At 45.4% G+C, this 15,128-nt stretch overlaps 1 protein-coding gene across 1 annotated transcript in view; it reads right to left on the bottom strand.

Annotated features, from left to right (window-relative positions):
- Positions 1-6,708: 6,708 nt before the first annotated feature.
- The window catches only part of LOC311129621 (threonine aspartase 1-like), a 107,178-nt gene continuing 98,758 nt past the window's right edge, over positions 6,709-15,128 (bottom strand). The window contains exon 10 of the mRNA XM_084161968.1: positions 6,709-8,590. Within this exon, the coding sequence (XP_084018094.1) occupies positions 8,417-8,590 (174 nt within the window). The 3' untranslated portion in view covers positions 6,709-8,416. The remainder of the gene's footprint in view (positions 8,591-15,128) is intronic.

Genomic DNA, 15,128 nt, shown 5'->3' with positions numbered 1-15,128 from the left:
CTCCTCCCCTTCTCCCCCTCCTCCCTCTCATTTTCCCTTCTCTCCTCTCCTCTTCTCTTCTCTCCTCTACTTTTCCCTCTCCCTCTCCTCTTCTCTCCTTTTACATCTCTCCTCTCCTCTCTCTCTCTCTCTCTCTCTCTCTCTCCTCTCTGCTTTTCCCTCTCTCATCTCCTCTTCTGTCCTCTCCTCTCCTCTTTTTCCTCTCCCTTGATGAAATGGGGTCTCTACTCTCTGCAATAACACACACAATCAACCAAATGGTGCCGCTGCCTGTGTGTCTAGGGCATAGAACCTCCAGATCCTAGAAACACATAGAACCCCCCTCTCACCACAAACCTCCCCCCACCACTCCCCCTCTCACCCCAAACCTCCCCCCACCACTCCCCCTCTCACCCCAAACCTCCCCCCACCACTCCCCCTCTCACCCCAAACCTCCCGCTACCACTCCCCCCTCTCACCTGGGTGGGGGGGGGGGGGGGGGGGGGGGGGGATATCATCTGTGTACGGTTCCCTCCCATCCCCTCCAGGAGCCCAAACACACAGGGCACATGCACGTTATGGTACAGGGACCACCAGGGAGGCATCTCATCTCCCCCCTCTCTCGCTCATCTCTCTCTCTCTGTGCAGGACAGAGAATATATTTATCCTTCTTAACATCTCTATCACACACAACATTCCCTCTTGGACACTGCGGTGGCTCCCTTCCAGAATCACCAGCTGGACAAACTCTGGTCTTAGGAGGGAGACTGACTGATACGACTGTTAAAAATAACTGGCCACCTACTCCTCTCTGGCTATTGGTTTCTATTGCCTTTCGACAATTTCATTAATCTGGAACCAATCTGTGCTAGGTATGTATGTTGGATGTAGAAACACAGAGGATGCTGCAGACGGTTTGCCTTTGGGGCTGAATGAGACGGCGGTTTGCCTTTGGGGCTGGATGAGACGTGCGGTTTTGCCTTTGGGCTGAATGAGACGTGCGGTTTGCCTTTGGGGCTGGATGAGACGTGCGGTTTGCCTTTGGGGCTGAATGAGACTGCGTTTGCCTTGGGGCTGGAAGAGACCAGACAGCATTAGACCGGATTCAGACCAGCAGGGGATTCTCAGATTCTTCCAGAATGCTAAGCTAATACTATATGCTACCTATACACACTAAGACAGCGTTTCCCAAACCGGGTCCTGAGGACCCCCAAGGGGTGCACATTTAGGTTTTTGCCCTAGCACTACACAGCTGATTCAAATAATCAAAGCTTGATAATGAATTGATCATTTGAATAGGTGTGTACCCCTTGGGGTCCCCAGGACAGAGTTTGGGAAACGCTGCGCTAAGAGGAAAACATAAATATTATCTGGATGACTGAAGGTAAGAGAACAGCGGAGCTGTTTTAAAACAGAACCCAGATCTGTGACACTAAAGCATAAACCTCAAACACAGCACTTTCAGAAGCAGAAGCTTTCAGTAAAAAATGTTTTATCTCAAGTGAAAAATGTTCCTAAAAATGCACATAAGACCGAACATTTTAGTACCCAGCAAGGTTCTCCAGAGAAAGAGAAGGGAACACTACATACAAGCTAAACTCCCTGGCCTAGCAGACAATCATTATCTCTAATTTAACTTCAGACTAAACCATTTGTATGTTCACTTGTACAAGCTCCTTCTTCTGCAGACTTCTATTTCTGCTTAAGGGTTATTGTCAGGGTGTAATTTATTCCTAGACTACAAATCTTTGGCAGCCTACAGTTATAGCTATGATATGTGGAGCTGAGAGGATAGGGTCTAGCTGTCTCTCTCTGGTTCAGGCCTCAAAAACAAAACGCTGGTCTACAAATAGCAAAATGTGTTTTAGGGACAACAAGGAGAGGGAGGTGGAGAATTACAGTAGCCTGACAACAAGGAGATGGAGGTGGAGAATTACAGTAGCCTGACAACAAGGAGATGGAGGTGGAGAATTACAGTAGCCTGACAACAAGGAGATGGAGGTGGAGAATTACAGTAGCCTACATCTCATGCTATACAAGACACACAACAGGAATGCATAACAGGTCTTACATGGAGAATAAGAGCACTTCCTCCCAGCTGCCCACTGCACTGAGGCTAGGAAACACTATCACCACCGATAAATCTACAATAATCGAGAATTTCAACAAGCATTTTGCTACGGCTGGCCATGCTTTCCATCTGGCTACCACTACCCAGGCCACCAACTCTGCACCCTCTGCTGCAACTTGCCCATGCCCACCCCCCCCCCGCTTCTCCTTCACACAAATTCAGACAGCTGATGTTTTGAAAGCGCTGCAAAATCTGGACCCCTACAAATCAGCTGGGCTAGACAATCTGGACCCTTTCTTTCTAAAACTAGCCGCCGAAATTGTCGCAACCCCTATTACTAGTCTGTTCAACCTCTCTTTCATAACGTCTGAGATCCCCAGAGATTGGAAAGCTGCCGCGGTCATCCCCCTCTTCAAAGGGGGTGACACTCTAGATCCAAACTGCTACAGACCTATATCCATCCTGCCCTGCCTTTCGAAAGTATTCGAAAGCCAAGTTAACAAACAGATCACCGACCATTTCGAATACCACCGTACCTTCTCCGCTATGCAATCCGGTTTCCGAGCTGGTCATGGGTGCACTTCAGCCACGCTCAAGGTCCTAAACGATATTATAACCGCGATTGATAATAGACAGTACTGTGCAGCCGTCTTCATCGACCTGGCCAAGGCTTTCGACTCTGTCAACCACCGCATTCTTATTGGCAGACTAAATAGCCTTGGTTTCTCAAATGACTGCCTCGCCTGGTTCACCAACTACTTCTCAGACAGAGTTCAGTGTGTCAAATCGGAGGGCCTGTTGTCTGGACCTATGGCAGTCTCTATGGGGGTGCCACAGGGTTCAATTCTTGGGCCGACACTTTTCTCCGTGTATATCAATGATGTCGCTCTTGCTGCTGGTGACTCTCAGATCCACCTCTACGCAGACGACACCATTTTGTATACATCTGGCCCTTCATTGGACACTGTGTTAACAAACCTCCAAACGAGCTTCAATGCCATACAACACTCCTTCAGTAGCCTCCAACTGCTCTTAAACACTAGTAAAACTAAATGCATGCTTTTCAATCGAACGCTGCTGGCACCCGCCCACCCGACTAGAATCACCACTCTCGACGGGTCTGACCTAGAGTATGCGGACAACTACAAATACCTAGGTGTCTGGTTAGACTGTAAACTCAACTTCCAGACTCACATAAAGAATCTCCAATCCAAAGTTAAATCTAGAATCGGCTTCCTATTTCGCAACAAAGCCTCCTTCACTCATGCTGCCAAACATGCCCTCGTAAAACTGACTATCCTACCGATCCTTGACTTCGGCGATGTCATTTACAAAATAGCCTCCAACACTCTACTCAGCAAATTGGATGTAGTCTATCACAGTGCCATCCGTTTTGTCTCCAAAGCCCCATACACTACCCACCACTGTGACCTGTACGCTCTTGTTGGCTGGTCCTCACTACATGTTCGTCGTCAAACCCACTGGCTCCAGGCCATCTATAAATCACTGCTAGGCAAATCCCCGCCTTATCTTAGCTCATTGGTCACCATAGCAGCACCCACCCGTAGTCTGCGCTCCAGCAGGTATATCTCACTGGTCATTCCCAAAGCCAACACCTCCTTTGGCCGCCATTCCTTCCAGTTCTCTGCTGCCAATGACTGGAACAAATTGCAAAAATCTCTGAAGCTGGAGACTCTTATCTCCCTCAATAACTTTAAGCATCAGTTGTCAGAGCACCTTACCGATCACTGCACCTGTACACAGCCCATCTGAAATTAGCCCACCCAACTACCTCATCCCTATATTATTTATTTTGCTCATTTGTACCCCAGTATCTCTATTTGCACATAATCTCTTGCACATCTAGCATTCCAGTGTTAATACTATTGTAATTATTTTGCACTATAGCCTATTTATTGCCTTACCTCCATAACTTGCTACATTTGCACACACTGTAAATATATTTTCTGTTGTATTTTTGACTTTTATGTTTTTTACCCCATATGTAACTCTGTGTTGTTTTTATTGCACTGCTTTGCTTTATCTTGGCCAGGTCGCAGTTGTAAATGAGAACCTGTTCTCAACTGGCTTACCTGGTTAAATAAAGGTTAAATAAAAAAAATAAAAAAAAATACATGTTTGAATGAAAGTAACGAATCTCAAATATCTGTTAGAGTCAATCTGCGTGCTCGTCGTCCTCACCAGGGTCTTGACCTGACTGCAATTCGACGTCATAACCAACTTCAGTGGGCAAATGCCCACTTTCGATGGCCACTGGCACGTTGGAAAAGTTATCTTCACAGATTAATCCCGGTTTCAACTGTACCGGGCAGATGGCAGACAGTGTGTATGGCGTCGTGTGGGAGAATGGGGGTTATGGTATGGCCAGTCATAAGCTACGGACAACGAACACAATTGCATTTTATCAATGGCAATTTGAATGCACAGAGATACTGTGAAGAGATCCTGAGGCCCATTGTCGTGCCAAGCATCCACCGCCATCACCTCATGTTTCAGAATGATAATGCTCGGCCCCATGTTGCAAAGATATGTACACAATTCCTGGAAGCTGAAAATGTCCCAGTTCTTCCATGGCCTGCATACTCACCAGACATGTCACCGATTGAGCATGTTTGGGATGCTCTGGATTGACGCGTACGACAGCATGTTCCAGTTCCCGCCAATATCCAGCAACTTCGCACAGAATTGAAGAGGAGTGGGACAACATTCCACAGGCCATAACCAACAGCCTGATCAACTCGATGCGAATGAGATGTGTCGCGCTGCATGAGGCAAATGGTGGTAACACCATATACCGACTGGTTTTCTGATCCCAGTCATGTGAAATCCATAGATTTGGGCCTAATGAATTTATTTTCAATTGACTGATTTCCTTATATGAACTGTAACGTTGAAATCTTTGCATGTTGCGTTTATAGTTTTGTTCAGGGTAGATATAAACGCCATTCCACATGTCATTATGTTATGTATACAAGTGTACGCAGATTATACTTTTATACACATGCCACAACTGCAGAAAACATTATTCAAAACACTTGAGTAACACCACCAATCAGCAACAGGATATTTATTTGTTGCAGAGCATTTCAGAAAGCAGAGTACAGAGTAATAGTAATATTATGATATTTTCATATTAATTTAATTACTGTTTCAAGTAATAATACATTTAAGCTGCATTTATGGGGACCATTGAATCATACATTTACTTCAATTACAACAATTTAAGCAAGAGAGTGAAACAAACTAAGATACTAAAGAAATGTCCAAGAACATCCACCTTTTCCATTTGGATTATCCTATGAAAAGCCCTCAATAATAATATACCCTTTTTTCCTTTCATATTGTCAAATACAGTACTTTACTTCTACTTTTATAGCACCATTTTTCATTGGCATTACAAATGCACATCAAATCACGTCTTACTTATCTCTTAACAACAAAATACAGATCTCTTGTCACGTGACTTTACAAATATAAAGTGTTGTTTTTAAAATGGTGACTTACTAACAGTCTGGTTTGGTGGTGGTGGTGGTGGTGGTGGTGATGGTGGTGGTGGTGGTGGTGGTGATGTGGTGGTGGTGGTGGTGGTGGTGATGGTGGTGGTGGTGGTGGTGGTGGTGGTGGTGGTGATGTGGTGGTGGTGGTGGTGGTGGTGGTGGTGGTGGTGGTGATGGTGGTGGTGGTGGTGGTGGTGGTGGTGATGGTGATGGTGATGGTGGTGGTGGTGGTGGTGGTGGTGGTGATGGTGGTGGTGGTGGTGGTGGTGATGTGGTGGTGGTGGTGGTGGTGGTGGTGGTGGTGATGTGGTGGTGGTGGTGGTGGTGGTGGTGGTGGTGGTGATGGTGGTGGTGGTGGTGGTGGTGGTGGTGGTGGTGGTGGTGATGGTGGTGGTGGTGGTGGTGGTGGTGGTGGTGGTGGTGGTGGTGATGTGGTCAAGTTATTGTACCTACCCTGAGCCCTACATAGCTTCAGTACTGAAAACATGACACATTACACACCTGCGTGGACAGGTCATCAAGAAGACGTAAGAAGATGTAGTTCAATTGGCCTAGGTTCTTATTTATGCAGTTTCAAATTTTTATTACAGCTTTTAAAGCGAAAATCGTTGATTGAAACAATAACAAAGAAATCTAAGTTGATGAGGCATTTATAATTTATAAGAAATCAGTGCCTTCAGAAAGTATTTATACCCCTTATTCCACATTATTTTTCTCTCTCACCCGTCTGCACACAATACCCCATAATGACAAAGTGAAAACATATTTTTAGAAATGTTTGCACATTTATTGAAAATGGAAATACAGAAATATCTCATTTACATATTATAATCACTTTTGGCGGAGATTACAGCTGTGAGTGTTTCTGGGTAAGTCTCTAAGAGTTTTCCACTCCTGGATTGTGCAAAATATGCCCTTTTATTATTTTCTAAATTCTTCAAGCTCTGTCAAATTGGTTGTTGATCATTGCTAGACAACCATTTTCAGATCTTGCCATAGATTTTCAAGTAGATTTAAGTCAAAACTGTAACTCGGCCACTCAGGAACATTCACTGTCTTCTTGGTAAGCAACTCCAGAGTAGATTTGGCCTTGTGTTTAGGTTATTGTCATGCTGAAAGGTGACTTAATCTCCCAGTGTCTGGTGGAAAGCAGACTGAACCAGGTTTTCCTCCAGGATTTTGCCAGTGCTTATCTCTATTCCATTAATTTTTATCCTGAAAAACTCCCTAGTCCTTGCCGATGACAAGCATACCCACAACATGATGCAGACACCACCATGCTTGAAAATATGGAGATTGGTACTCAGTCATGTGTTGGATTTGCCCCAAACATAACGCTTTGTATTCAGGACAAAGTTTAATTTCTTTGCCAATTTTTTTTGCAGTTTTACTTTAGTGCCTTATTGCAAACAGGATGCATGTTTTGGAATATTTTTTATTCTGTACAGGCTTCCTTCTTTTCACTCTGTCAGTTAGGTTAGTACTGTGGAGTAACTACAATGTGCTCCTATCACAGCCATTCAACTCTGTAACTGTTTTGAAGTCACCATTCGCCTCATGGTGAAATCCCTGAGTGGTTTGCTCCTCTCTGGTAACTGAGTTGGGAAGGACGCCTGTATCTTTGTAGTGACTGGGTGTATTGATACACCATCCAAAGTGTAATTAATAACTTCACCAACTTCAATGGCAGCTTTTTATGCAACTTATGTGGCTTGTTAAGCACATTTTTAAAATGATTTAGGCTTGCCATAACAAAGGGGTTGAATATTTATTGACTCAAGACATTTCAGCTTTTCATTTTTTATTAATTTGTAACAGTTTCTAAAAACATGATTTCAGTTTGACTTTATGGGGGGGTATTGTGTGTAGGCCAGTAACACATCATCTCAATTTAATCCATTAAAAAAAAAATTCAGGCTGCAACACAAAAAAAAAAACATGGGGAAAAAGCCAAGGGGTGTATAATAAAACAGTACTTTCTGAAGACATCTGTATCATGAATTTATAAGTCCAAAAAATGGATGTAGCAGCTACGGATTCCAGCTTTCATTTCTCTTTTTGCAATTTTTATAAATTTTGGTGGAGTGGCAGCATACTAACTAATACTCTACAGTCGCAGCTATGCTAGAGATACAGTACAATTGGATTTGATGACGCTTAGGTTTTAACTAAGCAGTGTGACTGTACGTGGGTAAACTTAGCCTCTTGAAAAGTGATCCCAACGGATTGCTTTTGTCGTTAATTATAATATTTCTCAACTCTTACGTACAAAACTCTCACAGCAAGACACACACTATTACAAACGTCTAGGAGCCTTTCAGTGATAATATAGAAACCGACCAGGTAACGTGTTCCTAAAAACCCTTCGCAACTCAACATGTTTCCAAATCACACAAATCAATGTTTGTTTTTTTTTGCATTCAAAAAGCACTTGAAATTTTGAAATAATAACCATAATAAATGTCAAGCGTTAAAAACTAAGAAAAAATGTGCAATAGAAATGAATATTGTCCACCCTGTTTTCCTAGATTATTATACATTATAGGAAGGACGGTGCCTTTAGTAAAAAAAAAAGAGACTGGAGGCCAGGTGTTGCTAAGCGGAGGCTGGGAGCGTTAAGGTAAAGTTGGGCAAACAGTACATGCTGGAAGCTAACAGTGGCTATAGGGATAGTTATGAGTGCTGGAAGCTAACACCCCCCCCCCCCCCCCCCCCCCCCCCCCTCTCTCTCGCTCTCTCTTTCCGACACCTGTTAGAACAGTCTAACTTTTTACTGCTGTGGGGGGGGGGTGTGGGGGGGGGGATAGAGGAGGGGTTAGTGGGGCGTAGAGGTTACTCTTTAGTATCGCTAAGAAGGCTTTGGGGAGGAGGCGTGGCCCATTTGGGAAGTGGGTGTGGCATGTGGGGAAGTGGGTGTGGTTAAATCAACTGTTGTCGCTGTATTGACCAGTCGACACACTCCTCCCTCGATGGCCAGCGACTGTCCTGCTACAGCCCCGGGAGGCAGGCGGGATATGTGAGTCTGGGGAGAGAGAGACAGAGAGAGAGAGAGAGAGAGAGACAGAGAGAGAGAGAGAGTGAGTACAGTTCTTACAAAATACATAGCAAAAGAGACAGAGACGGAGAATATTAAGAGAGATATGTAGAACACAGAGAGAACGGAGGGGGTTGGGGGGTAACAGAGATTAGTGTTGAGGAGTGGAGAACCAGGGGGAGGAGAGGAGAACCAGGGGGAGGAGAGGAGAACCAGGGGGAGGAGTGGAGAACCAGGGGGAGGAGAGGAGAGGAACACAGCTGTGAGGCTGGGAGTGGGGCTTCCTTTTGTGGGATCAAAGGAGAACCGTCTCTCCTTGCGCTAATAACTCTAGCAGGCCAGGCCAGGCAGTAATCCCTGCCTCCCTCACCCTCCCAGCCTGTAACACCATAAGGTCATCTGTCACTACTGTGGGCCAACTCTGTCGCAGCCGGCCGCGACCGGGAGACTCATGGGGCGGCGCACAATTGGCCCAGCGTCGTCCAGGGTAGGGGAGGGAATGGCCGGCAGGGATGTAGCTCAGTTGATAGAGCATGGCGTTTGCAACGCCAGGGTTGTGGGTTTGATTCCCACGGGGGGCCAGTATAAAAAAAACAAATATGTATTCCCTAACTGTAAGTCGCTCTGGATAAGAGCGTCTGCTAAATGACTAAAATGTAATGTAATGTAAAACCCTGGGAGAGTCAGACCAGGACAGGCCAGGGTCCTGTTCAATAGGGGGGGCAAAAGAAAAGGTTTGAAAATGTTTTGCGATTAAGCTTCTTATTAGATAAGAGCTTCTCTTATTAAGTCCAGGAAGTCCCTGCCCCTTTTTCAGTGTGTTTCCATCTGTTTGGTGCCTGACGACCACACAACCCAGGCCAGGACACACATGGCAACACTCACAGCAGCTCGTAGCCTGTTATCTCTGCTATGCCCCTCAGACTGCGTTCTATACCTCCCCTTCATCTTCAGACAGGGTTAAAAGTGGATTTAAATGGGTTAAGGGGGAGTACAGAAGACCCCACGAGTGAATCATACTTTTGATGTGCTCAACATGGTTACAAAAAAATGTCCTCCTAGTTGAAAAACTGAACATGACCATATCCTCAACACCACTATCAGATGGGACACAGCTGAGATGATCATTTCTGTTTCATTCAAACCCAGATTAAACATTACAGGAAGATGGAGTGAAAGAGCTGTGAGAGGGAAAAGGACTAAAGGGCTTCATTAACCAAACACAGAGGGTGATTATCCAACCACAGTGCTCAGGGTGTGTGTGTGTGTGTGTGTGTGTGTGTGTGTGTGTGTGTGTGTGTGTGTGTATGTGTACCCAGCCTGGTTGGTTGGCTGGTAAGAAGATCCACTCAACTAGAGTAGATTGAACACTAGGTCCCTGTTCATTAGGGCACGCAACAGAAAACGTTTTAAAATTCTTATTGGACAAGTCATGGTAGTCTGTCGCGGTTTCAATGCGTTTTCTTCCGTTTGGTGCATAATGAACAGGACCCCGTTCACAGAGGTAATCTGAGGACAGGCTAATGGAACTCTATTCCCTATATAGTGCACTACTTTTGAACAGAGCCATATTGGACGGGGAAGAAAGTAGTGGTTTCATTTGGGACACAGATGCTGCCACCCCATATGAACATAAACATGGTGTCCTGCTGCCACTCCATATGAACATAAACATGGTGTCCTGCTGCCACTCCATATGAACATCAACATGGTGTCCCGCTGCCACTCCAGTGCTGAACATCAACATGGTGTCCCGCTGCCACTCCAGTGCTGAACATCAACATGGTGTCCTGCTGCCACCCCATATGAACATCAACATGGTGTCCTGCTGCCACCCCATATGAACATCAACATGGTGTCCCGCTGCCACTCCATATGAACATCAACATGGTGTCCTGCTGCCACTCCATATGAACATCAACATGGTGTCCTGCTGCCACTCCATATGAACATCAACATGGTGTCCTGCTGCCACCCCATATGAACATCAACATGGTGTCCTGCTGCCACCCCATATGAACATCAACATGGTGTCCTGCTGCCACCCCATATGAACATCAACATGGTGTCCTGCTGCCACCCCATATGAACATCAACATGGTGTCCTGCTGCCACCCCATATGAACATCAACATGGTGTCCTGCTGTCACCCCATATGAACATCAACATGGTGTCCTGCTGCCACCCCATATGAACATCAACATGGTGTCCTGCTGCCACCCCATATGAACATCAACATGGTGTCCTGCTGCCACCCCATATGAACATCAACATGGTGTCCTGCTGCCACCCCATATGAACATCAACATGGTGTCCCGCTGCCACCCCATATGAACATCAACATGGTGTCCCGCTGCCACCCCATATGAACATCAACATGGTGTCCTGCTGCCACCCCATATGAACATCAACATGGTGTCCCGCTGCCACCCCATATGAACATCAACATGGTGTCCCGCTGCCACCCCATATGAACATCAACATGGTGTCCTGCTGCCACTCCAGTGTGAACATCAACATGGTGTCCTGCTGCCACTCCAGTGCTGAACATCAACATGGTGTCCTGCTGCCACCCCATATGAACATCAACATGGTGTCCTGCTGCCACCCCATATGAACATCAACATGGTGTCCTGCTGCCACTCCATATGAACATCAACATGGTGTCCTGCTGCCACTCCAGTGCTGAAGATCAACATGGTGTCCTGCTGCCACTCCATATGAACATCAACATGGTGTCCTGCTGCCACTCCAGTGCTGAACATCAACATGGTGTCCTGCTGCCACCCCATATGAACATCAACATGGTGTCCTGCTGCCACTCCAGTGCTGAACATCAACATGGTGTCCTGCTGCCACCCCATATGAACATCAACATGGTGTCCTGCTGCCACCCCATATGAACATCAACATGGTGTCCTGCTGCCACCCCATATGAACATCAACATGGTGTCCTGCTGCCACTCCAGTGCTGAACATCAACATGGTGTCCTGCTGCCACCCCATATGAACATCAACATGGTGTCCTGCTGCCACCCCATATGAACATCAACATGGTGTCCTGCTGCCACCCCATATGAACATCAACATGGTGTCCTGCTGCCACCCCATATGAACATCAACATGGTGTCCTGCTGCCACTCCAGTGCTGAACATCAACATGGTGTCCTGCTGCCACCCCATATGAACATCAACATGGTGTCCTGCTGCCACTCCAGTGCTGAACATCAACATGGTGTCCTGCTGCCACCCCATATGAACATCAACATGGTGTCCTGCTGCCACCCCATATGAACATCAACATGGTGTCCTCCTGCCACCCCATATGAACATCAACATGGTGTCCTGCTGCCACTCCAGTGCTGAACATCAACATGGTGTCCTTCTGCCACCCCATATGAACATCAACATGGTGTCCTGCTGCCACCCCATATGAACATCAACATGGTGTCCTGCTGCCACCCCATATGAACATCAACATGGTGTCCTGCTGCCACCCCATATGAACATCAACACGGTGTCCTGCTGCCACCCCATATGAACATCAACATGGTGTCCTGCTGCCACCCCAGTGCTGAACACTTGACTACACCACAACATGTGATCTAGTCTGTTATATCACACCTGACTACACCACAACACAACAGGAGATTTCCCACAGGATGGCAACTCACAATACTAACATACTTTTATGAACTTTTAACTGCATCTCCACAGCATCTGAACAACCCATGATTGTATTCCCATGAGCCAGTGGGGCTGATGGATGGAGTGATGGAGTAAAGAGACAGATGTTTCCAGTCAAGTTTCTGTTGACAGCTTGTTGTTCTCCAGTGATTGAAGTGACTGACCACACTGGAGAACTCTGATTCACTTTAAATAGAACAATGTTTTTCTGTGTTTGCTTGTGAAAAAACACAACCCTGATCTGTGTCTACGAGCAGCTAGCTCACACGTTAACACCCGAGTGGAGGAGGAGAGGGGGAGGAGGAGAGAGGAGAGGGGAGGAGAGGGGAGGAGAGAGGAGTGGGGAGGAGAGGGGAGGAGAGGAGAGGGGAGGAGGAGAGAGGAGAGGGGGAGGAGGAGAGGAGAAGAGGAGAGGGGAGGAGCAAGGAGGAGAGGAGGAGAGGGAGGAGAGGAGAAGAGAGGAGGAGAGAAGAGAGGAGGAGAGGAAAGAGGAGGAGAGAGGAGGAGAGGAGAGGGGAGGAGGAGAGAGGAGAGAGGAGAGGGGGAGGAGGAGAGGAGAAGAGGAGAGAGGAGAGAGGAGAGGGGGAGGAGGAGAGGAGGAGAGGGAAGAGAGGAGAAGAGAGGAGGAGAGAAGAGAGGAGGAGAGAGGAGGAGAGGAGAGGAAAGGAAAGAGGAGGAGGAGAGGCGGAGGAGAGTAGAGGAAGAGAGGAGAAGAGGAGTAGAGGAGCAGAGGAGGAGAGAGAGGGTATAAATAAACATATAGCACAATGCCCAGTGTGTTATTACTGCTTTGATGTTGTGGTGGTTTAAAAATTATATCAGAACAATCATGGGATTCTATCAGAACAATCATGGGATTCTATCAGAACAATCATGGGATTCTATCAGAACAATCATGGGATTCTATGCTAGAACAATCATGGGATTCTATCAGAACAATCATGGGATTCTATCAGAACAATCATGGGATTCTATGCCAGAACAATCATGGGATTCTATGCCAGAACAATCACAGGATTCTATCAGAACAATCACGGGATTCTATCAGAACAATCACAGGATTCTATCAGAACAACCACAGGATTCTATCAGAACAATCATGGGATTCTATCAGAACAACCACAGGATTCTATTAGAACAATCATGGGATTCTACCAGAACAATCACAGGATTCTATCAGAACAATCATGGGATTCTACCAGAACAATCACAGGATTCTATCAGAACAATCACAGGATTCTATCAGAACAATCACAGGATTCTATCAGAACAATCATGGGATTCTATCAGAACAACCACAGGATTCTATCAGAACAATCATGGGATTCTACCAGAACAATCACAGGATTCTATCAGAACAATCACATGATTCTATCAGAACAATCATGGGATTCTATCAGAACAACCACAGGATTCTATCAGAACAATCATGGGATTCTACCATAACAACCACAGGATTCTATCAGAACAATCATAATACATTTATTCTCCCTATGAAATGGAAAATAAAAACACAATATACTTTAATAAAACACATGTCATATTATTATTTGACACAACAGACAAAACAAACAATGGTCAAGAGGTCAAAACTGGATCTCTGTTTAAAGTCAGACATGCTTTAAAGTGGTCCAAATGTGTCTAGGAGGGGAATGAGCCATTCAGGAAAAAAGCATTAAAAAAATAAAACAATTTGGAAAGGCACACATCCATGCCATGCCAACTGACAGTTATCACCATACACATAGGCCTATAAGGTCCTGTTAACACTGTACAGGTTCAATCAAGTCTTACAGTCAAATCATGTGCCAGACATTGTATATGATGAAGAACAGTACATGAAGTATCTACAGGGATGAGGTGTGTTCTAAATATACAGTACCAGGCAAACGTTTGGACACACCTACTCATTCAAGGGTTTTTCTTTATTTTGACTATATTCTACATTGTAGAATAATAGTGAAGACATCAAAATTATGAAATAACACATATGGAATCATGTAGTAACCAAAAAAAGTGTTCAACAAATCAAAATATATTTTATATTTGAGATTCTTCAAATAGCCACCCTTTGCCTTGATGACAGCTTTGCACACTCTTGGCATTCTCTCAACCAGCTTCATGAGGTAGTCACCTGGAATGTATTTCAATTAACAGGTGTGCCTTGTTAAAAGTTAATTTCTTTAATTTCTTTCCTTCTTAATGCGTTTGAGCCAATCAGTTGTGTTGTGACAAGGTAGGGGTGGTATACAGAAGATAGCCCTATTTGGTAAAAGACCAAGTCCATATTATGGCAAGAACAGCTCAAATAAGCAAAGAGAAACGACAGTCCATCATTACTTTAAGACATGAAGTTCAGTCAATACGGAACATTTCTTCAAGTGCAGTCGCAAAAACCGTCAAGCACTATGATGAAACTGGCTCTCATGAGGACCGCCACAGGAATGGAAGACCCAGAGTTACCTCTGCTGCAGAGGATAAGTTCATTAGAGTTACCAGCCTCAGAAATTGCAGCCCAAATAAATACTTCACAGAGTTCAAGTAACAGACACATCTCAACATTAACTGTTCAGAGGGGACTGTGTGAATCAGGCCTTCATCATCGAATTGCTGCAAAGAAACCACTACTAAAGGACACCAATAAGAAGAAGAGATTTGCTTGGGCCAGGAAACACGAGCAATGGACATTAGACCGGTGGATATTGGAGTCCAAATTGGAGATTTTTGGTTCCAACCGCCATGTCTTTGTGAGATGCGGTGTGGGTGAACGGATGATCTCCGCATGTGTAGTTCCCACCGTAAAGCATGGAGGAGGTGGTGTTATGGTGTGGGGGTGCTT

Source organism: Coregonus lavaretus, assembly GCF_964263955.1.
Source record: "Coregonus lavaretus genome assembly, chromosome: 1".
Taxonomy (NCBI): Eukaryota; Metazoa; Chordata; class Actinopteri; order Salmoniformes; family Salmonidae; genus Coregonus; species Coregonus lavaretus.
The sequence above is the reverse complement of the archived record's forward strand: the minus strand, read 5'-3'. Positions and strand labels throughout refer to the sequence as shown.